Source organism: Electrona antarctica, assembly GCF_951216825.1.
Source record: "Electrona antarctica genome assembly, chromosome: 7".
Classification (NCBI taxonomy): Eukaryota; Metazoa; Chordata; class Actinopteri; order Myctophiformes; family Myctophidae; genus Electrona; species Electrona antarctica.
The window spans coordinates 31,653,153-31,675,794 of NC_136812.1; the positions used below are offsets into that span (position 1 = coordinate 31,653,153).

Sequence of the window (22,642 nt, forward strand, 5' to 3'; positions counted from 1 at the left end):
GCCCCAACGGCATTCTGCCGCGTGGGTGGAGCTTCATTTCCATCCACCAGCTGTCTAAAAACCCGGAAATGACGCAAAAGACAGCTTCCTTTGGCCGCGCATGGAAGTTCAAGTGTGCCCAGGCTGACTAGCAGCCAGAGTAGATGTTAAAATTACCCCAGAAGTGTTTTAAAGCGCTTTAGTATAGTGCATGAGTAAATGTACTTTCCACGGCATTCTGCCAGGAAGAGACGCCGGCAGACAGCGGTTTTTGGCCGTGCATGGAAGCTGAGGTGTGCCTGTGCTGAACACCAGAACAGGAAAGCCAGGCGGCAGCCATGTTGTGTCAAACAGAATGGGTCTTTATTCAGGAAGTGAAAGGAAAAACAAAAACGTTGTAATCAACACCCCATTTAAATACAAAACCAACAAAAATAAAAATCAACAATGATATTAATTTTGCATATCAAAGAACCATTCAGTAATAATTACAATCTGAACACCTCATAAACCGCTTTTGTGAATCTATACACAAACTTTAGAAATCAGTTACTTTAACAATAATATTACAAATATTTAGCTTTAAAAATAATTCCAACTCAAAATAATATCTTAGCAATTAGCATCTTAAAACTATATATACTGTATTTCCACATAAAATTACAAAATAATACCAATGACATTTAATATGAAAAAAAAATATTCAAGAACTCTGCTACTAGTAAACGAAATAAAAATACAGGATAAAACAAAGTGAAATGAAATAGAAATATGCATGAAAAAGTCTCTCCTTTTGTTAGCAAAACACTATTCAAAATAACTACAATCATTTACATCAGTACAAAGATCTGGATTTAAAAATAGTTGCAATGAAAAAAAGGGGGTTCTTTTTTCTGACAGTAAAAAATGACACCGTGGGATCAGAAATCTGCAAAATATGCAATGAAAAAAATAAAATCTGCATTTAAAAAGGTTTACACTGTAATTCTTAACTTCTTTTTTTTAATTATTATACAAACATTAGAAACAGTATTGCACGTCACAACACAGATTCGAGGTTAGACAGCCTTTCAAAATGTGTTATTATATTCAAGTTTTCAGAGCATCATTGAGGACCGGCCAGCGAGGGCCTTTGATGCGACTGGGGGTGGGGGGGGGGGGGGGGGGGGGGGTCAGGGGAGGGGAATCTCAAGTGTCTTCCATGAAAAATACTAGAACCTTCAATAATTTCCTTCCTTCAAATTATCCACTTTCAACCTGGCGTCCCTACTTTTGGGGTGAGCCATTTAAGCGAAGAAATGGTCAAAACAAGCTAAAATAGCTCTTATACAAAGCACTCAAAATGTCGCATCGTGACATTGTTGTCTGCTTGTACATAGAGCTATTTTAGCTCGTTTTGAAATAGGGCTTAAGTGGTTAAACATGTAATTGTACTAAACCCAAAACTGTTTGACCAAATTGTACAGCTAAATAAAATGTTTCCGTATATTACTAAAATATGAATGATATACGATTCTTTGTTTTTGAACAGAACCATTAGCTTTTTGGACATAATGTAGCGTGGAGAAGGGTTGGGTGTGGGGAGAAACATATAATATTTAAATAGAAAAATACAATCAAAATCAAATAGTTATTTGTCTACAAAAATAGTGAAATAAATATGATTATTTTTTTGTTTGTTTTTTACAAAAACAAAGACACAGCACAGTACAAAGTAACAGTGTTCAAACATATAAAACGGAACACAACCCTCACAAAAAAGAAACAGCACGAGTCAAGTGTTAACAGGCGACGATAATATTCGCAGGGTTCTGCGTCACAGAACCCTGTGACACAGCCTGACAAGTTCAAAATGTATATGATTTTGAGCTTGTAGGTCGATTATTGTATTATTAGCGCACAACACCGTCACACGGCAAGTACAGTATAAACCAGGCTTCAGTCCCTAAAACGCCTCGACTACCTCCGAATAATAATATTAGAAAACACCGGAGTCCGGACAAGCGTGCCATTCACAGAGAACACGGACAACTTAAGACCACTGCTTCACGCTACATATCTTAAATATAGAAATCATGGAAAAATAAAAAATAATTCAATAAATCATCTGTAGAATTATATAAATACGTAGACGTATAACTTATAGGTAGGAGTCCGCGATTTTCTCACGGAGGAAAAAGTGGGTCACGACTCACGACACAACTCGGCATTGAACGTAACAAACCGCTGGGGTGGAAACTGCAATTAAAAACGAACAAATCAAGGGGGAATATAAATTATTATATAGGAAACGTAGTGCATAACGTGTCATTAAAAAATCATTAGAGACACTGGTGATAGTGAAGGGCCAGTGATGGGTATAAATGTTGACAAAAAATGTTTTATAAATAAATTAAATAGGTGAATGAATAAATAAATAAAGGCTTATCTCCACTAAGGTTCTCTTTCGTAGCATTCATTTTATACTTTTATAGTGTGACACTTCCTCATGCTACTTCAGAGAACCAGTGTTACACTAGTAACCTATGGTTTTGTAACAGTATAAATATATGCTTGATGCCTGGACCAAGTTGGACCACGAGGCAGGGCTTGGGACTCACCATCACAAATGGTTCTTTTCAACTACAAAAGAACAACCCGAACCATCAATAAGCTGGAACATTTCAGAAAGGTTTTTGGTTTACTTTTCCGTTATAGCCAGAACCACCACTGAAGGGGGAGGTACGTCTTAAAAGCAACACCTCATAAAAGACAGAAAATAGTAAATTTAAAAGCTCACAATGCATTGCATTGTGACATGCTATGTAAGCTAGTAGTTCTGCTTTTTTCTCTTTGTTTGAAACATAGCCATAAGTATAATTGCCGGGTTCCCAGAATTCAGGCTTGTACTCCTGCAGGGCACAAATTAGGTTCTGAGAACCTCATCTGAAACCGAGCTGTAACATATGGAAACAAATCCAGAACCCGGCGTGAAATGCTTTTCACGGCACGGCACGGTTCACTTGGTTGCTGTAGTGGAAAAGAGCCAAAAGACACTAGGAATATACTGCAGAGATACACACATGTACAGTACCGAACGGACTGCCGGGGCCAACCAGCAGCATCCATTACTCAAAGAGAGATTGTCCCCAAGGGAGTACTTATTTAAGAGCGACAACTTCAAAGGGGCCACAAAGCCCCTGAACAAACCAACACAGTCAAAACCAGAGTGCCTATTTAACTGCCAAAGTGTAGAAATAGACCCTTGTGAGTCTATCTTTACACTCTTAGAGTTAAATTAACTGTGTACAAATAAAAGACAAGCGTTATTCATATCCGATCAGTTATTTTTCTCAACGTTACGAGGGGTTCTTCACACTCTCTGGGCTTAGAACCGAAACCAGAACATCATGCAGGGCTAGCGCCTGATTGTTTTTACATGTAACTAAAAAGAAGTAATCTGTTTGGAGACAAGAGGAACATCATGCTACGAAGGTCCATCACATGTCCGTCTCCATAACAGTATTGGAATAACTCTCTGTTTGATTGGCCAACTAGCGTCACTTGTTACACTATACTACATTGCACATATTAAGACTGATTCAGACTTTGTCGTACGACGATGTCAGTCCCCGGAAACAGTTGATCTAACGATCTAGTCGATCTAGTTCGGATATTTTCAGCGACTGACACGTCATACGATATAGTATAAATCAAGCGTTAGTGTCTCCCAGTCCTGATCTTTTAAGCCAATCAAGTCTTTCGCTGTTTGAATTTGGTGTGCTACCGGCTACTACGCTACATTAGAACAAACACCGTTAACAATACAGGAGAAAGGATAGGGAAGGGCGAAGGCAGGTGAAGGAATATTTTGACGTTTCATTTTTTTTCTGTTTTCGCTTTATTTCTCCTCTAGACGATGTGTTTGTAACTAAACTAGAACCTCGGTCCACGATAACAAGGGTTCACAGTCACACCGACAGCACAGAGACGACACAAGACACAGAACCACTCCACACCACTCCACTTCGCCACACAATTCCACTTGTTTTTTTTTTCTCCCGCCATACGAGCCACGAAACGCTGGCCTCTACTAGTCTACAGGAGAACCAGTATCGCTTGTTGTTGTAAACGACAGATAAACATCAATGCATGCAAGTTTAAATAAGTTTGATTTTACTTATTCGCTTCACTTATAATGTTTTTCTCTCTTAGGCATCTGTTAATGGTCAGTCATGCGACTCTGTAGGATTTAATGTGTTGTCTTAAATAAATGACTTCAGTGGTTTTTTTTCTCGTTTCTTTTTTTCTTATTAATCTCAAAGTGATTTAGTCAACATTTACCCTACGTCATGCAAATGGTGTAATTGTAACTAAGTCTATGGATGTAACTAGCATGCACTTTAAACGTTTTCACATTTTACTCTTTCATGGCATTGGGGGCCATACGTTATTGAGTGCAGACAGCAATTAATTTCTGACGATCCTGGTTTATAGATGGCATTAATAGAACACCTATACGTCTACTCATATATACTCAGATATATATATCTATATGTCACTGCTGTCAGGGGGGAGGAAATTGTACGTCCAAAACTGCTATTTTTCCAGGAAATGGAAAAAGGAACTTGCGTTTCAATGGATAATTACATTATTTAGTCACAAACTCTTGTTAAAGCTTTTCATTGGTTAAATATTTATAAAACCCAGCTGATCAACGTTCAACAAATCTGTGTTTTGAGCTTGTAGATTTTAAATATAAATACAAAAATATAATGAAGGAAAAATAAATAGTGCACTAATTTGATGAAAAAACACAAAAATATGAAATGTGGAGATACAAGGTTTCTGCCTGACAGCAACGACATATGATAATACAGCAGCAAAGCTTCTAATATACGTAGCTTGGAATTATAAATGTACAGTTAATACAAACCAGATTCTATATTTTGAGGTAACATTTTATGGGTCAGTATGAGCGCAGAGTAACCCTAGCATCTTATGTTTTTTTCTCTCAATAAACTCCCTAACAAGGAGAAAGAGCACAGAGCAACGTTAGAAAATAAGAGTTTGTTTTTTGTGGCAGAAGAGTATCGGTTTAATGCTTCCTACCATCTTTGCTACCTTTGGTTAATGACCTGGAGCAGGCGAGTTTAGAGAATCAAGATTTTCCCAGACATGAGTGCGCGCGACACACACTGCGGGGCGGCTAGCAGCAGACAGACAGATAGACTGACAGACAGACAGACAGACAGGCTGCCCCCATGCAAAAAACATTCTCGTACTACTTTGAATCTCACTTACAAAAATAATAATAATTAAAAAAACCTACAAAAATCAATCTCTTCGTTTTTTTTTTTTAGATTCGTTCTTCTAGTTTGTTGTTTTCTTCAAATCTCCTCTTACAAAACATTAAAGTACCACAAAAAGATTCGTCGAGTTGTCAGAGCCTGAGATGTGATAGGGGAGGTTTTGGTGAAAAAACTGAGGCTTGTGGTGTTTTGGCTGCTACAAAAGATATAGAGATATACGTATATACATACTGTTTAGGGTTACATACTCAATTATACTGATAGCTTAGGGTAAGAGGCAGAGCAATGCTCTTTTTTCCTGTTAACCAGGGTTTCTTCTTTTTTTTCTTTCTTCTTATTCCTTCTTGTCTGACAGCGTATCCATCCATGGCGTGGCTAATTCCAGCGGAAGTGAATCTGTCGGGGGCGGTCGGCGCCCTCTTTGACCAGCGGCTTGTGGAACTCCCTGCCGGCTCGGGAGTGGATGTTGGCCCAGCAGAACTCGCAGTAGTACTGCAGGCAGGTGACGTTGGCGCAGAAGAAGGGCGCAAACTTGCCGCCACAGCGCGCGCCCTGGCACTCGTCACACAGCTGGTCGTCCAGGACATACGGCTTGACCTCCACCTGAGGAGATTAGAGGCGTGAGTGAGACGCGGGCAAGAGTAGGGCTGCCAACCCACCCTGGAAATAGGGAACCGTCCCTTATTTGGAAATTAAAAGACGTGTCCCTAATTTGTTCCTTATTTTGGGGGATCGTCTTGACGGAACATACACAAGGTTAAGGTTAGGGTTAGGTTAGGGTTATGTTTTTGAGTGCTAACTGCTCCAACTCTTGTGTATTTATTAGTCGGTATCAGCATGGTTACAGTGGTTACCGTCATGTGAGATCATGTGGGTCTATACATAATCATCATACATCATGAAAGAAAAGGCACTGCTCACTTCACATGGGTGTGATTTTTCCAAGTGAAACAGGACAGGGAGGCGTAACGGAGGAGTGCCGTGCAGGTTTCAGGCAATCCCAGTGATGGAGAGCAGCGTTGAACTGCATGTAGCTTTGGAACCATTACAACCAACCACAGCCCCTAACCTCACTGCCTCTACCCGGCTATGAGTGGTCAACTTGGGCATGCCAGCTACCAGGACCCACCTGGAGGTCACCCCGGACCATAACGTAATAACTATCAAACCTTATTCAGATATGAATCAAGATTAATTTACTGCATTGCCTTTTTCTCTCCTCTCCTTTTCAGAAACAAATTTGTGTACAGTTTAGTTGTATAATTAATTGTTTGCAACACGGCCACCATCTTGAATTATGACACTGTCTGCATCCAGCATCCAGCAGCGCCCTCTAGTGTCTATAGCATAATGAATCTTTGTGTCCATCAACCTGTGTGAAACACTGGTTGATGGACATTATGATATTATTAGCCTATTGTTTGAAAAGGGTTGGTTCTAGCTGATAAACACACATTTTTCATTTTACAGGAAGTAATCAAGATTGGATTATGATATAAAAATACAAAAACATTTGAATTATTTTACTATAATGGCATATAGTGATAAAATGCTGTTAACCTACAGTAGCATTGTGGTCTTAAAGGGTTAAACATATTTATTTCATTTCAGCTCAACTTTAAACACTATATTGTCTCTGTCGGGTGTAAACCTCAAATGTCCAAAACTATTTCCAGGATTCAAATTCAAAAATAGCATACAGTAAAGTAGCAGATCCACAAGCTCAAAGTGGTGCGAATGGACACGTTTCGAGCTTGTGGATCTGCTACTTTTGATACTTTTGTGTGACGCTGCAATAGGGCATTCATTTACAAAATTATTAAATATGGAAATATGGAGACAAGAGGTTTCTGCCCAAAAGCAACGATATGCATTATATATTATATATATTTCCTTATAAACCATAGTCTATCTACAAGCTAACACAAGCAGGGAGGGTGAACCTACCCTCTTGTCAATGTCTCCATGCTGCAGTTGGACAAATCTGGCGCTGATGGCAGCGATGTAACTCTGCTGATTTGAGAAGGCCACGCGGCCCGCCCCCTTGGGGTACTTGAGCTCCGGGTCGGTGTCGATTCCAGCGTAGCACACGCCTCCGTAGAGACGGTCCATTATCATGGCCAGCTCAACTAGCCAGACAGACAGAGAGAGAGAGAGAGAGAGAGAGAGAGAGAGAGAGAGAGAGAGAGAGAGAGAGAGAGAGGACCATAGAGCAGGAGAAAGAAGGAAGAGGAGAGAGGTGAGGTAGAGAAATAAGAATAGTCAGTATAATTGCATTGGTGGAAGGACACATCTCACAGTTCATGCTGTGAAAGAACAGAGAGCAGCAAATTCCTAGAATCCATGCTGTTCAGACTGAAAAATACCATATATAGATAAAATAAAAAATAGAAAAATGGTGTAGTGACAAAGCTTCTAACTTGAGTTAGATTTAAAGCTCCTTACACACTGGGAACATGTATTTTGTGCGATCCATTCACACTAATTGAACCTGCTGTATTGACAAGATAAGGACATCTCGCGGATATAATTATGAGATGATAAAGCAACGTGAATTATTTTTCTAAATGAGGTTAATTTTACCGTGAACACCCAGGAATAAAAAATAACAGGATCAATAGCATATTCAAAGAACAATGCAACTTTAAATATATCAAATGACAGGCCCTTTCTGCAGTGTTTGCTTAGCCACTAGCTGCCAAACTGTCGTGGACATTCGATGGAACGTGAGTCAGGGTTTAGGTCAGGACAATCACGACTTGACACTAGAATAGAGTAATGATGTGTGACTCAACATCTCCAGCCAATGTGGTGACATTTTTAAATATCACGCTATTTTTTTTCTGTTCTGTAACTCTGGGGCCCATTTCCCACCGAAAGAACTTTGGTTCTAGAACTGGTTCCGTTCTTTATTCTTCATGAAGGTTTAATCACTTTGGTTCCCACTTCAGGGCAAGAAGAAGTATTTTTGGTTTCCCGTTCCGAACCATCTTTTAGGGATCTGACCCAATTTACTTGGTTAAAAAATTTGGTGGGAAAAAGAACAGAAACGGTTCAACCCCAGTGGAAAAGGAACAAATGGAAACAAGAGTTCCAAGAGTTAGGATTTTATAGCGTAGATTGGGGTCCCAGAGTTCAAAAAAGGGTATCAAATGAGGGTACTTTGCATATCAAACTGAGGGTCCTTGAAATAAATAAGTAGTTTGAGAACACTGCTCTACCTGTTCTCAGCCACTATAATGCATAAAGTAGTTATTTTTAAACCATGTGTACTTACTTGCTCTCAGGGGGCGAGGCACTCCTCCCACAAAGATGGTTTTGCGGGGGTCGAGGGGCTGGGAGCCGTCCATCACAAAGTCACTGTCACTTAGGTTCCAGGGTCTGATCTGGACCTGCAGACAAACAGAAATTATATAGGTTCAGTTATATTACCATTCACCACTCTCTTCTGTCTGTCTGTCTGTCACCAAATGTGTGAGGACAACACACCAGGCAACAAAAGGTTGACATGAAATAAACACCCACATGTAAACAGAAGGTTCTAATCAGCACAGCACAGGGGGGAACTCACAGGTTTGTCCTTGATGGTGGGACTGGAGACACACAGGTACAGCTTGCCGTCCTCCTCCATGCAGGCCTCGATCAGAGCCTGCACTGAGCTCTCCTCCTGGAAGAGCAGGAAGGCGTAGCCTGTAGGGATGGGAATTATCGATGAATTAATGAATTGATCATTGATAACCTTATCGTCAATCGATTAACCGCTTAGCTGATAAGCAGCGTTTTGTTTTGTTTTGTTATCTGAGAATCTTAATTTCCCTCAATGTCTTAGATAAAAATCTACTTTTCGCAAATGTACAGAAAGAATACAAAGGCATATTAAATTCCTTAATCAAACCCCTTTATTTGACAATTTGAGATACAGGGCCAGGCAATGGCATCTTTTATGAGGAATAAAATGAAATTAAAATGTCATTGTCTGTCACATCACATGCAAAAGCAGAAATGTTTCTGTTGCTACCAAGGTGAGGGGGGGGGGGGGGTAAGCAAATACTTGTTTATCTGAAAATAAGTAATGAATAACCAATAATGAATAACTACAAGCTTACACAAGCTGTGTAAGCGACGCATTGTAAGCTTGCAGATTTTTGGTGCAAGATATGCTGACTTCTATGGAATCCTAATGACTGAAATCAGTCGTGGCGGCTTTAATCCATCTATCTATTTTCAAGAAATGCTGTATTATTGTCGCTGAAACCTTGTATGTCCAAAACTGTGGACTTGAAATTATGGCAATAGGGTTAAGGTTAGGTTTCTGCCTGACAGCCACGGTATGCTCTGTAACTGTACAGTATGTAATTTCGTCAAAAATATATCCAAAATAGAAAATACCTGGTTCCTATATACTGTACTGTGACCGATGTACAATGTACTGTATCACACATGTCTGGAGTATATCCAGAATACATTTCCAGGCATGTGTTTTCAACATCACAGGAGCAGGTGCAATCAGACAATACATTTAATATGTAATTTATTATTACAGGAGGCGAGCAGCTGCAACATCACAGTGCTGGGTGATTCTTTATTTATTAATACAATAATAACTGACCAATAGTTTCTTCATGTCTACAAAGTTACATATTTCAAACTAGGGATGTTAGCCGATACCGATACCGAATACCAGTGTTTTGTCATCTCGTGTTGTTTATAGCTATCTAGCTATATATCACGTGTTGTGTTTATAGCAGACTCCACATGCCCCAACATTTAATTTACCTGCCATAGTGTCAACCCCTTACCCCTGTGTCGGATCGGTGGTTAGACTGGCATAATCGCCGATACCGATATGAACCGATATGACAAATAAGGACCGATACCGATACTTTTCCGATACCGATACAGTATCGGGACATCTCTATTTCAAACCATTTGGTTTCTGTATTTTGAATACTGTCGGGTGGAGAGAGAGGGAGACCCGCACACTGTCACTTGCTGGTTCAAGAGCTTTTTATTTAATGTCAAATGCAACGTTTTGGTCTTTCAACCTTCCTCAGGCCTCATGCCTGAGGAAGGTTAATATATTGAAGAGGTGGGTTTTGAGAGCAGTATACCTAGCATGAAATTTGGGGACACTTCTGGTCAATTTCAGCTATATTTAGAAGACAAACCTACCTTTAGGGGGAAAGTAGGACTTGCTCTCTGCTTTGTGAGGCCAGTCCACCACCAGGTGACCGAAACGACGGAAACTTGAGGTGATCTCATCTTAATGACGATGGAAGACAAGAACACACACACACACACACACACACACACACACACACACACACACACACACACACACACACACACACACACACACACACACACACACACACACACACACACACAGAGACAGAGAGAGAGAGAGAGAGACAGTGTCATACAAGAGCTAATAAGATCTAACAATGAAAATCTCATTACATTGCCATCAGAATCAGGGCTCCAACCACTAATTATTTTCATAACCAATTCATCTATGGATTATTATTTATGAACAATTAAAATGTTTATCCAGCGGTCAAAACAAGACAAGCCTTCCATTACTGACATGTTATTTAAACATTTCATTTAAATAATCACTAATCAGAATCATCATCACAATCAGAACGTCTCCTCTCACCTTCATCTATGTCTGGGGGCAGGCCGCCCACAAACACCTTGCGCGAGAAGCGCTCGATGCGCTCGCCGTTCTGGTGCGGGTAGCAGTTAGGGGAGCCCTGCATCCCGGGAACACCCTGGTTGCCGTGGCCGTCGTCAAGGAGATTGTCGTCGATAGGGAAGAGAGAGGAGCGTCCTGATTGGATGGAAAAGGAAACACGCGGTGAGACCTTCAACAAGGATCAAACTCCCCCTTTACGAACACATCCATTCATTCACATCACACATTGTTGTTGTCTGGCAGAAACCTTGTATCTGCATATTTAACCCTAAATGAATGCCCTGCCTGTGTGACACTGTGACAACAATGTCACACACAATATAGCCCATCTACTAGCTCAAGAGGTGGTGACGTCGCGATGTGACACATTGTCAGCTTGTAGATCTGCTATTTTCCCCATTTTGGAAAGGTTTTGAAAGTGAAAATGGTTAAGGCTGGGTTTTAGAAATATTGAACCAATGAAAAGCATTAACACGAACTGTGACTAAATAATAATTAATGACGGATCCATTGGACTACAGGTTATTTTTTTCCAGTTCCTGAAAAGCAACGGTTTTAGACGTACGTACAAGGTTTCCACTACAGCCTGCATGAGGAGGTGTTAAAACAGAACGGGTCCTGCTGTTAAAGGGAAGCAGCAGCAGCAGTGCAGAGGACAGGCCGCGCATAAAGATCACGTGCGCGCGACGTCCACTGCAGCACTGCGTTCGCTGGCAGTGAGATAAAAGAAGCGGAAGCTTAAAGTGATGGAAGGATTATAGGTCCAATCTCGTGTTTAGCGGTCCGGGTCTGCGACACGCAATCAAGTATGCACCAAGGACAGTGTATAACACATAGATAGAGCAGGTGTACACACACACATCCGCAGTGTTTAGTTTTATCCATTTATAACTCTGAGAGTGTACAAATGAATGTGAATTTTTCTAAATGAAGGATTTTTACTCCGTAGAGCAGTGGTTACCAATCTGGATCATTCTGGATCAGGGCCCCCACTTCACACAAAAGCATTTGCAGCCCACCCATCTGACAGACTGACATGCCGCTTGCATTTTTCAGAGCACAAATTATAATGATCTGTGTTCACTATCACAATGAAAAAATGTTCAGTGTATTAACTAAGGAATTGTTTTAATATTCTTATTTTTGAGGTACATGCAGCTTTACCGTCCACAAACTTTGTCTTAAACAAACATTAAATTCCCATTGACAATGAATGGAGAATTTTACATCATAGTGTCTATTTTACGACATGATGATGTACGATGATAAGAGCGCCCCTCACTTCACGTGATTATTTTTATATCAATGTTGTTTTATCATACAAGTCTTTGGAGTTCGCCAATTACGCTGTGGCCTACAGGCTGAGGATGGCTTCTGTAGAGAGAGAGAGAATGAAACGACAGAGGGGCTGAGGTGTGCTTGCATAGAGCCGAGGTGTGGTTGGCATGGCGACTGAGGTAAACCGAAGCCTCAAGCACAGCTGCACATAATCATGGGTGGAAAAAGAGTACTAGAGTATCCCACTCGAGTAGATGTACTGTTAATTTCATTATTACTCAGGTAGAAGTAAGATTACTCAAGTAAAAGTACAATCGTAGCTCAATGGAAGACTATTGTGAATAACTAATACTTTTCAGGATTCAAATTCAAAAGAAGCAGATCAACAAGCTCAAAACACGCTGCTTCGTGCTGCTTGTAGATCTGCTATTTTTGATACTTTTGTGTGACGCTGTAGTATGATCAAGTAGGCCAAAAATATGGAGATAAGAGGTTGTACCCGACAGTGACGATATGGTCCATATTATGATGAATACATCCTGCCAACCAGTCTCTCCAGTTCACAGATGCTCCCTAAAGGGGTGAGCATCTTTTCTTTATAACACTGAATTCAGACCAGCAGTGGGTATTGCGTTTCCGCTTTCTGAGAAAGCAGCGAGGATCGATGGAGCCAGCGCTCGCTGTTTTCCCCACCATGACGAAAGAGGCCACCGTGAGGTAGAGCGTTGTGTGGCAAAATTGAGAAAAGTTCAACATTGCCTCTGCCGCAGTGCGGCAAGACAGAGAGCGTGCGCTGAAGTAGGCGTGGTCTAGGGCGGCGTACACACTTGACACCACTTGAGAGATGGAAAGAAGCATACAGTACTACTGTATACCTAATATTGATACTAGCAGTTGTAGATGTGAAATTAATAAAGATTGAGCAAAAACTTGGCCTATGTCTTCATTGTCTTACCTAAAATGTATATCATTTGCAAACAAGCTGCCAAACAAAGATGAGCAACTAGCATCTATATCAGTGGTTCTCAGGGCGAGGTCCAGAGACTCCCAGGCCTCCTTGAGGGGGGTTCCAATGGGTCAACTAGCATCTATATCAGTGGTTCTCAGGGCGAGGTCCAGAGACTCCCAGGCCTCCTTGAGGGGGGTTCTATATCAGTGGTTCTCAGGGCGAGGTCCAGAGACTCCCAGGCCTCCTTGAGGGGGGTTCCAATGGGTCGGCAGCAAAATGATTCATAGTTAGGAACCAAATGGATCCTTGCAGTTCTGTAACTCGTGTCCAAATGTGTGTACACTGTCAGAGTTATGGGGATCAGTGCCTAATGCATACCAAACTGGAGGTCCAGTTTGAGACCCACTGGTCTGCACTTGTCCTCCCTGCCTCTGTGCTCTGGACCACAGCTCCCCTCTCTGCTGGTGTGGATTCAGCGTTAGAACGCTTTCTCAAAGACTGACTCATGTTATGAGAGAAAACTGGTTAAAAGCACATTTCAATAGAACGTTCTCCTGACATCACGCTGCTCTAATTACTAATTCATGCTCTGTCGCACGATGGTGGCGAAAATAGCAGACGTACAAGCTCACAATGCATTGCATCCATAATACGTTGAGAGCTTGAGTCGGCACACTGCTGTTAGCTCCCGCTGTTTATTGCAGATCAACTTGGGATCCCTAAAGGATGTAAATCAGGATATATATATATATATATATATATCGGCACATCCTGATGAAGATCCTTTAGGGATGGAAATGTTGATCTGCACTAAACAGCGGCAGCTAATAACACAACAGTGTGTGGATTCTATTTTTGTTTGCTCAATTTGTATCCTGCTCTGTTTGCCCCTGGTCACCAGAGTGAGAATGTGCACTAAGGGTGAAAAAGTTAATAATCAATAAATTCATTACACAATCAATCTCTATTTTGGGCATTTCATTGTCAGCAAACGTTTAGAAAACGTTTGAAAATATTGAAAAGAGCAGATCTACAAGTAGAACAGCTTTTTGCACAATGGCACCATTGTGCAATGATGTATGAAATATCAAAACTCCGCTCTAGAATTACTGAAATTAAAGTACATGAGCAAGCTCAACAGAGACTTTGCATAGAAAGATTGTACAGTTCTCTTCTTACAGCATGGCTGAGCAGGTAAAGCATGAAATTACTGTTCCACCATGACTTGATAACAAGACCCAGTAATTAGACACCAAATTATTACATTTATGTTGTTGTTTTTATATAATATATGTATCAATATCGCTGTGGTATGTGACGTGTTGTATATTACACAACACGTCACATACAGTACCACAGTGATATTGATACATGGAGGCTACATGGGCATTCTAAGCATTCCATGAAAGGCCTCTGACAATGATTATGTTCACCAATTTTGAGATTTCCCATCAGGGTGCATGCAGATTAGGATATATGCAACAGTCCCATAAACTGTGTACTAATTACAGTGCAGAACAGAGTAGTGTGCAATGTGCATTTGTGTAGCTGTTGAAGCACTAAAGCATAGCATGGAAACAGTGGTGGACAAAGTGTATACTCAAGTATTCAAATGTATATGCATTGCCGTAATGAAAGTCAAAAGTACCATCTATTGTACTTTGTACTATTTCAAATGTATAGTGTAGTGAAAGTGATAGTTTGTAATAAATAAATAAACACTCCAAAAATATACGGTAAATGTACTTAGTTGTCCACCACTGCATGGCAGATTAGAGAAGCCACGAGAACACAACACAATGCCACAGAGAGCTGCATTTACCTCTGCGTCGCCCATAGCTCCTGGCTGCATGTGAACAAAACAACACAAGTTTAAACTGTGGAGATTGTTTGTCAGCACAGTGTCTATTTAACTTTGACATTGTGTACACTCACAATTAATTAAAGCTAAAATAAGGAATGATTTTTGATGATGAACACGTTAGTGGATGAGTGGTAGAAATGTGTGAAAATCTCTTTCATGCGCGCGGGACAACTAGGCTCCAAACCCCGGGGAGGACATAATCGTTCGGATCGGATTACACCTTTAAATGAACACTCAGTATTTTACAGTTTGTATAATACTGACTACAGTAGACTCAAACCCTGCAGATATAATATTTTACAGTTTGTATAATACTGACTACAGTAGACTAATACTGACTACAGTAGACTAATACTGACTACAGTAGACTAATACTGACTACAGTAGACTAATACTGCCTACAGTAAACTAATACTGACTACAGTAGACTAATACTGCCTACAGTAGACTAGTACTGACTACAGTAGACTAGTACTGACTACAGTAGACTAGTACTGACTACAGTAGACTAGTACTAGTCAGTAGACTAATACTAGTCAGTAGACTAATACTGACTACAGTAAACTAATACTGACTACAGTAGACTAATACTAGTCAGTAGACTAATACTGACTACAGTAGACTAATACTGACTACAGTAAACTAATACTGACTACAGTAGACTAATACTGACTACAGTAAACTAATACTGACTACAGTAAACTAATACTGACTACAGTAGACTAATACTAGTCAGTAGACTAATACTGACTACAGTAAACTAATACTGACTACAGTAGACTAATACTGACTACAGTAGACTAATACTGACTACAGTAGACTAATACTGACTACAGTAAACTAATACTGCCTACAGTAAACTAATACTGACTACAGTAGACTAATACTGACTACAGTAGACTAATACTGACTACAGTAAACTAATACTGACTACAGTAGACTAATACTGACTACAGTAGACTAATACTGACTACAGTAGACTAATACTGACTACAGTAAACTAATACTGCCTACAGTAAACTAATACTGACTACAGTAGACTAATACTGACTACAGTAGACTAATACTGACTACAGTAGACTAATACTGACTACAGTAGACTAATACTGACTACAGTAGACTAATACTAGTCAGTAGACTAATACTGACTACAGTAGACTAATACTAGTCAGTAGACTAATACTGACTACAGTAGACTAATACTAGTCAGTAGACTAATACTGACTACAGTAGACTAATACTAGTCAGTAGACTAATACTGACTACAGTAGACTAATACTGACTACAGTAGACTAATACTAGTCAGTAGACTAATACTGACTACAGTAGACTAATACTAGTCAGTAGACTAATACTGACTACAGTAGACTAATACTGACTACAGTAGACTAATACTGACTACAGTAGACTAATACTGACTACAGTAGATAACCACATCATCACAATGTTATGTCACACAAAAATAAATTGTACCTAAAATTGCCTAAACTGTATGTTAAATTAACCAGTACCCGTATCGTTGGGAAAGCTTTCACAGAAAATAGCAAATCGACAATCAGATCGGTTAATTTCATAGAAAGCTTTCCCCACAATAACAGAACACTAGTATAAAGCCCTGAGGGACTCCGGTCAACCATATACGGTTTAACACTTAAACCGTATATGGTTGACCGGAGTTCACTTAAACTTAAATTAAAACTTTAAGTGGTTAAATTTACATTATGGTCTATACCAGTGTTTCACAAATATGGGAGAATTGAGGTACACTACAGGAATTGGAAAATGTTCTGATAAAAAAAAATGTTTTAATTAATGATTTAACATTGATATACTTTGCATGAAACTGCTGATCTGCAAAGTGTTAAACCAAACGTAATTGACTAGCACAACTGTTATCGAACAGAAATAAATACTTATTTGCCTTTTATGCTGTTTTATTTTGAACACATTGACAGCGAAACTGCACTCTTGTTACGGCTTTAAGTTTAAGTTTTAAGTTTTAAATACATCTGTTTAGGAGGCACTAATTTTAAGTCTTTCTCTGCTATTTCTTACTGGGAATGTTATATTCTTCTAACAGTGGGTTATCATTCACTCGTAGCATCATGCTAGCTGGTAAAGGGAGTGCCTGGATTTAGAAATATGTGAAATGGGGCATTGAAGCAAAAATCATTGTGAGAACCACTCATCTAAACAATAATAAACTAAACCGATAATAATGTTGAATACCACCTGGATGTCATAAATGCTCCACTCCAATCATGTCGAATCAAATGCTAAGAATCATTTTCCAAATATTAGGTCATCCCTGGCCTTGCGAAATTGTTATATAAGGTGATTATTGTCGCCAACATGGCGGTGGCGTGTGAAAGAAGGGGTCTACAGCGCTACTACAGAGGAATTCTAAATGGGCTGTTTGGCCACAGCGCCTGTGAAGGTGAGCTGGAGGACAATGACAATCTGCTTTTCACAGAGAGTGAATAACATCCTGCATGTGACATAGTGCAGCCAGCTTCACATGGAGGATTCAGAACAACGGGAAAAAAGTATTCCCATACGCCACAACCATCCTGGTGTAATATCGTGGCGCTATTCACCACTAAACCCTATATATACTCAGGGATTAAAGCAAAAACGAATCTCTTTGTGTTAGGCCCCAAAGTCCCAATCTGTGATTTGTGAAACAGCGTGAAAGGTGTCCCTCACGCTAGCGCTGTGCTTCCCGAACAATTAGCACGTGCCACAATGTAGATTTTTGATGTTTACTGTAGGTATTATCATTCTACCTATTTATATGTTCTTGCTGCTCTACATACAGTCGACCAGTTGGAAAAATATTGACGATTGAGTTTTTAACCTGTGCTTTTCTGAAATATCAGAGACCATTTGGGGTTTTAATGGAAGACGCTTCTGAACATCAATTTACAATTCAAGCAATAGAACATGTACTTACTGCTGGTTTGACCCATTCTAAGACCTTTTAATCGTATAAAAATAACTGAAATCAGGTGTGAGAACTTGTGTAGGTTGTTAAGTCACCCAGGGGTGTCCCCAGGGGTGTAGACTATCCTTTTTATCTCTCTACACCAAATCTGTCATCTGCCAAAAATAGCCGATGTACCAAGCTCACACTTCCGCGTTGTGAGCTTGTACATCGGCTATTTGAGGCGAACGTTGGTCCCAGAATAGGGATGTTAGGGTTGATGCGGTTGGACAGTGTGTGTGTGTGTGTGTGTGTGTGTGTGTGTGTGTGTGTGTGTGTGTGTGTGTGTGTGTGTGTGTGTGTGTGTGTGTGTGTGTGTGTGTGTGTGTGTGGGAACAGTCATCACGGTGCTGAAAGATAATTACCATTGAGCATGAGCAGACCGTCGGCCCCGGGGTGAGGACATCCCACACGGCCGCCTGATGTGAAGGAAGGAACACACACACACACACGTGCACGCACACACACACACACACAAACAAACACGCACAAGCACAAACAGGATGAGACAGAGAGCAGATGGGGTAGACAGGGCGAGGCCCTTATGCACCCTCACACAGCACAAACCTAACACCCAATTGTGCCTGCCTGCCTGTTTGTGTGTGTGTGTGTGTGTGTGTGTGTGTGTGTGTGTGTGTGTGTGTGTGTGTGTGTGTGTGTGTGTGTGTGTGTGTGTGTGTGTGTGTGTGTGTGTGTGTGTGTGTGTGTGTGTGTGTGTGTGATCATGTGACCACCCTGAACACACAAACACATCCAGGGAAACACACTCACACACACACAGTTGAAGCTTAACATAAGGCATCACTGCAGACGCAGCCTCCTGCAAGACAAGCTCCAGGCATAAACCCAAAGCGTTTGCTCTCCTGCTCTCTGCAGAAGCCGGTTGGCAAGACACACACGGCACCATGTTCTGCTGCTCTTATATTCTAATAAAGCACAGGAGCTTTGCAGGAACACAATCTGGCCTGCTGATGAAACAACACAACCATCTGGCAGCTCCATAAAGGTCAGGCCTATGCCTCAAATGCACAAATCGCACATTTGCCGCTTGAAAACGTGCCAGGCCATTCTTTTCCATTAGCCAAACCGGCTAATCTATTTCTTATGCACGGGTTTAGCTTGGGTTTATTACGCGCTGTTAGCTTAGAGCTGATAGCCTGTTAGCTTAGCCCAGACCAGACTATAAATGGAAGAACCCACCCTCCCGAGCTGGGCTCCCCTGGCTGTCACACGCAGAGTGTGGACGTGTGATTGCGTCTAAAATTAGTCTCGTTCCCCCACTCTCTCTGCTTGTGTGCACACTGACCCATGTCCTCTCCATCTGCTCCAGCAATAAAAACAAGAAACTCTACCTAGAGAGAAATAGCAGCTGACACACTCCCAGAACCTCATCATAATAATTACAAATATTAACAATCAGCCACTCATTAAGCAGTAAGGCGCAGTCCTTCATTTTTAGGTCCACATGGATTGATTTTAATCATTTTAATAAAAACAGAGACAATAGAAGATCTACATTAAAGATCACAATGATGTGTCACAATGGCACATTTTGATCTTGTAGATCAGCTATTTTCAAAAACTTTTGTCATATCGTTGTATAAAAAATCACACCCGTGTGAACTGAGTGGTGCAAGGTCTTATATAGCCTGATCAGCTGTGGTCTGACGTAATGTCAGTGACCATAGTAACCATGCTCGTTTTTTTGGTTGCTAACCATAGCAACCATGCTCGTTTTTTTGGTACGAACAAACACGGGTACACAGGTACACGGTACAAAGCCAGTTGTTGGAGTGGTTTGCACCACTCAAAAAATGGCTTAAGTGGTTAATCAGACTTTAATGGAGACTAATTGATTCGTTTAAAAAAACAATATATATAATAAAGCAATCACCAGAATAATCACCAAGAAGATGTGGTAATCAATAGTTGCAGGTTTAAAGCAAATGGGGATTGTTTACATACTGTATATATGCTAGTAAAGCTTGCAGCACTTCCACTGACAGCTGAACATGTCTCACTGAGGTATTTATAGGCCCTGTCCCAAACTAATAAACTGTTAATCCGTCAGAATACAATTGAAATGGGCCCATCCTGCCAGGTAGCATGTCAGTTAAAGGGGCCGGCGGTGCCACCCGACACCTGTCCTCTGCTGTCTAGCAGCTGAGCCTGTTGCTGTCACCTTATACGCCTTGTTTGGTTCCGACGGCCACACAGAGCCACTGGCCCCCGTAGGAAAACCATTAAGAGTCTTGCATATTTCATAGGGAGAGATTCTTGTTTGGATGTCATGTCGCAGGTTTAAGCAGAGGTGTCGTATGTACAAGGAAACGCATATAAAAAAAGAGATTACGGCGTCTATCTGCTGTTAGACATAAGACCACCCAAATTTAGAACAAACATGGGAAGATTGCACTCTGCCACCAAAATGTGGAATGCCCTGACATTGGCCTGAAAAAAAAGACATCTATCAGGAGACCACAAGGGGAGGTAAATGTAAATTACCATCGAAAGGAGGTGTCATTCAGTGCCGGGCCGTTAAACACAGGTAGAATGTTTTATCGGAGACATTATAACCAATCAGATGTTCACAGTATGAGTGCAACAGAGAATAAAATAAAATAATCGATAATCAATTTAAATTAAATAAAACATAATTGATTTAGTTGGAAAAAGGTTTCTTTCTTGATTTCTTTAAAATAGCAAAATGGCAAATCTACAAGCTTGTAGATTGCAGCGGAACACTGTTGAATGATTACGTATTTATTCTCTTTAGTGGCGATTCAGAATAGATCGATTCGATTTTGTTTCCCACATCCATTCGTCGATATACAATAAAACTCGTGATCAAAGAAGAAACATGCTTCTCGATCATTCGATGAATTAAAAAAAAGTAAATCGATATAATCTCTGATAAAATAAACAGACGGTTGCAGCCCTATAGTTCTCAGTAGAGCAGTGTGTTGACATCCATACCCATGCTGATTGATTGATTTAAAGCTGCTGGTTATCCTGTGAGAGGACTTGGGGCCTCTTGGCTCCGCGTGCCGCCCAGGTTAAGCAGCGGCAGCCGGCATGGATCAGCGTGGGAAGGTCATGTACAGACGCAGGCGGTGGCAGCATTAATACGCTCTCAACAGGGAGGGACATAAGCCGCTCTGTGGAATAACAAACATACTTCCACCGACCTGCAGGCCCGCCGAGGCCCCGCGTTGGTGCAAGCGCTTCCAGCCATAGACCCTAGACCAGTTGTCAACATTTACATTTCAATGACCCCACCTTAACTCCCACAGTATACAAATGGTAACCAAATGGACCCCGTCCATTTGGTTCCATTTGGATACCGTCAGAGTTACAGACTCGTAGGTGTCAATTTAGGACCTCCCCAAGGAACCTGAGAGTCCCTGGACCCCACTTTGAGAGCCAGTGCCCCTAGACTGTGCTCATCTAACAGTAGGCCTCTCTCTCGCCTGAAAACAGAGGACGGTGAAGACAGAAAGAGAAGAGTCTCACCTTTCATGGGATCCTGTTCGGCCCGCATGATGTCGATCAGGGAGCTTTCCAGAGAGTGCATGTTCAGACTGTCGTACATTCTGGAACGATCCTGAGAATGAAAAGATTGATTGATTAATTTATTGATTGAATACTTTAGTCAGAAATGTAAACAGCACTTGGTACAGTATAGACTTTTAAGGCTAAAACTAAGGATAACACAAAAAAGTACTGGGGACTTGTTTCCAGGTGGTAGAAAGGTTTATGATCTTTTAAGGCTTAGGTTCTATGTGGTCATATGCTGGCATTGTGTGCTGAATACAGCAGATCTACAAGCTCGCAAGCCGCCATCGCATCACCTGATGAGGTACAAATCAGGCGTAAAAGTCGCTAAGAATGGCACAAATTTGCTATCGCTATTGGTTAACTTTATTCCTGTGACTTAACAATGCTATCCGTGTTGACCAAATAAAAAAACATCTACAGGTAATAACAATGTTGTGGTGTTTCAGTTAAACAGTTGTTGAAGCCTTTGTCTGAGGAACACAACCTTATTTTTTTAGTAGGAAAGTCCATATTGAGGGATGAATATAAATCTGTGAATCCAGAATTTGAGTTTCATGGGAATGTGTTCACAAACTTCAGTGTGTTGACGTTCAGGTTAGACCCATGTTTTCTCACTATGTTCATGGAGAGTTCACAGAAGATCCATGCACACCAGTCCTTTTGTGCATGGTGCCGACCAATGTTAACCACTGAAACCCCAGTGTCCATATTGCTTTCCCCACAATAACAGAAAACAGAAAATACACTAGCATAGAGCCATGAGGGACTCCTCTCAACCATATGGGGTTTAAGTGGTTAAAGAACACTAAACACTCTGTGAACATCCCAACTCACGTGTAATTAGATATTCATATTCATTTTCAATTATCGTCGCCAAACATTTCGTATCGTGCCATCTCTACTGTTAATGCGAAAACTGAGCAGCAAAAACAAACACATTCCCTCTGTAAGCTACTATTAATTATTCTGAGCATCATGTTTTGAACATGCTTTAGTGATTTGGCTTAGGGTACTAAAGCCTGTGTGTGTATGTGTGTGTGTG

The 22,642-nt window shown here is 40.8% G+C and overlaps 1 protein-coding gene across 2 annotated transcripts in view; it reads right to left on the reverse strand.

The window, feature by feature from the left end:
- Positions 1-320: 320 nt before the first annotated feature.
- cpeb2 (cytoplasmic polyadenylation element binding protein 2) overlaps positions 321-22,642 on the reverse strand; it is a 34,108-nt gene continuing 11,786 nt past the window's right edge. Inside the window, exons 3-11 of one of the 2 annotated variants that reach the window (XM_079504864.1) lie at positions 21,555-21,646; positions 18,408-18,457; positions 15,018-15,041; positions 10,930-11,103; positions 10,443-10,532; positions 8,842-8,960; positions 8,548-8,662; positions 7,218-7,399; positions 321-5,873 (exon numbers count right to left, since the gene is read on the reverse strand). In XM_079504864.1, coding sequence (XP_079360990.1) covers positions 5,646-5,873; positions 7,218-7,399; positions 8,548-8,662; positions 8,842-8,960; positions 10,443-10,532; positions 10,930-11,103; positions 15,018-15,041; positions 18,408-18,457; positions 21,555-21,646 — 1,074 coding nt within the window. In that variant the 3' untranslated portion in view covers positions 321-5,645. The remainder of the gene's footprint in view (positions 5,874-7,217; positions 7,400-8,547; positions 8,663-8,841; positions 8,961-10,442; positions 10,533-10,929; positions 11,104-15,017; positions 15,042-18,407; positions 18,458-21,554; positions 21,647-22,642) is intronic. The other variant, XM_079504865.1, reaches the window with a different exon arrangement.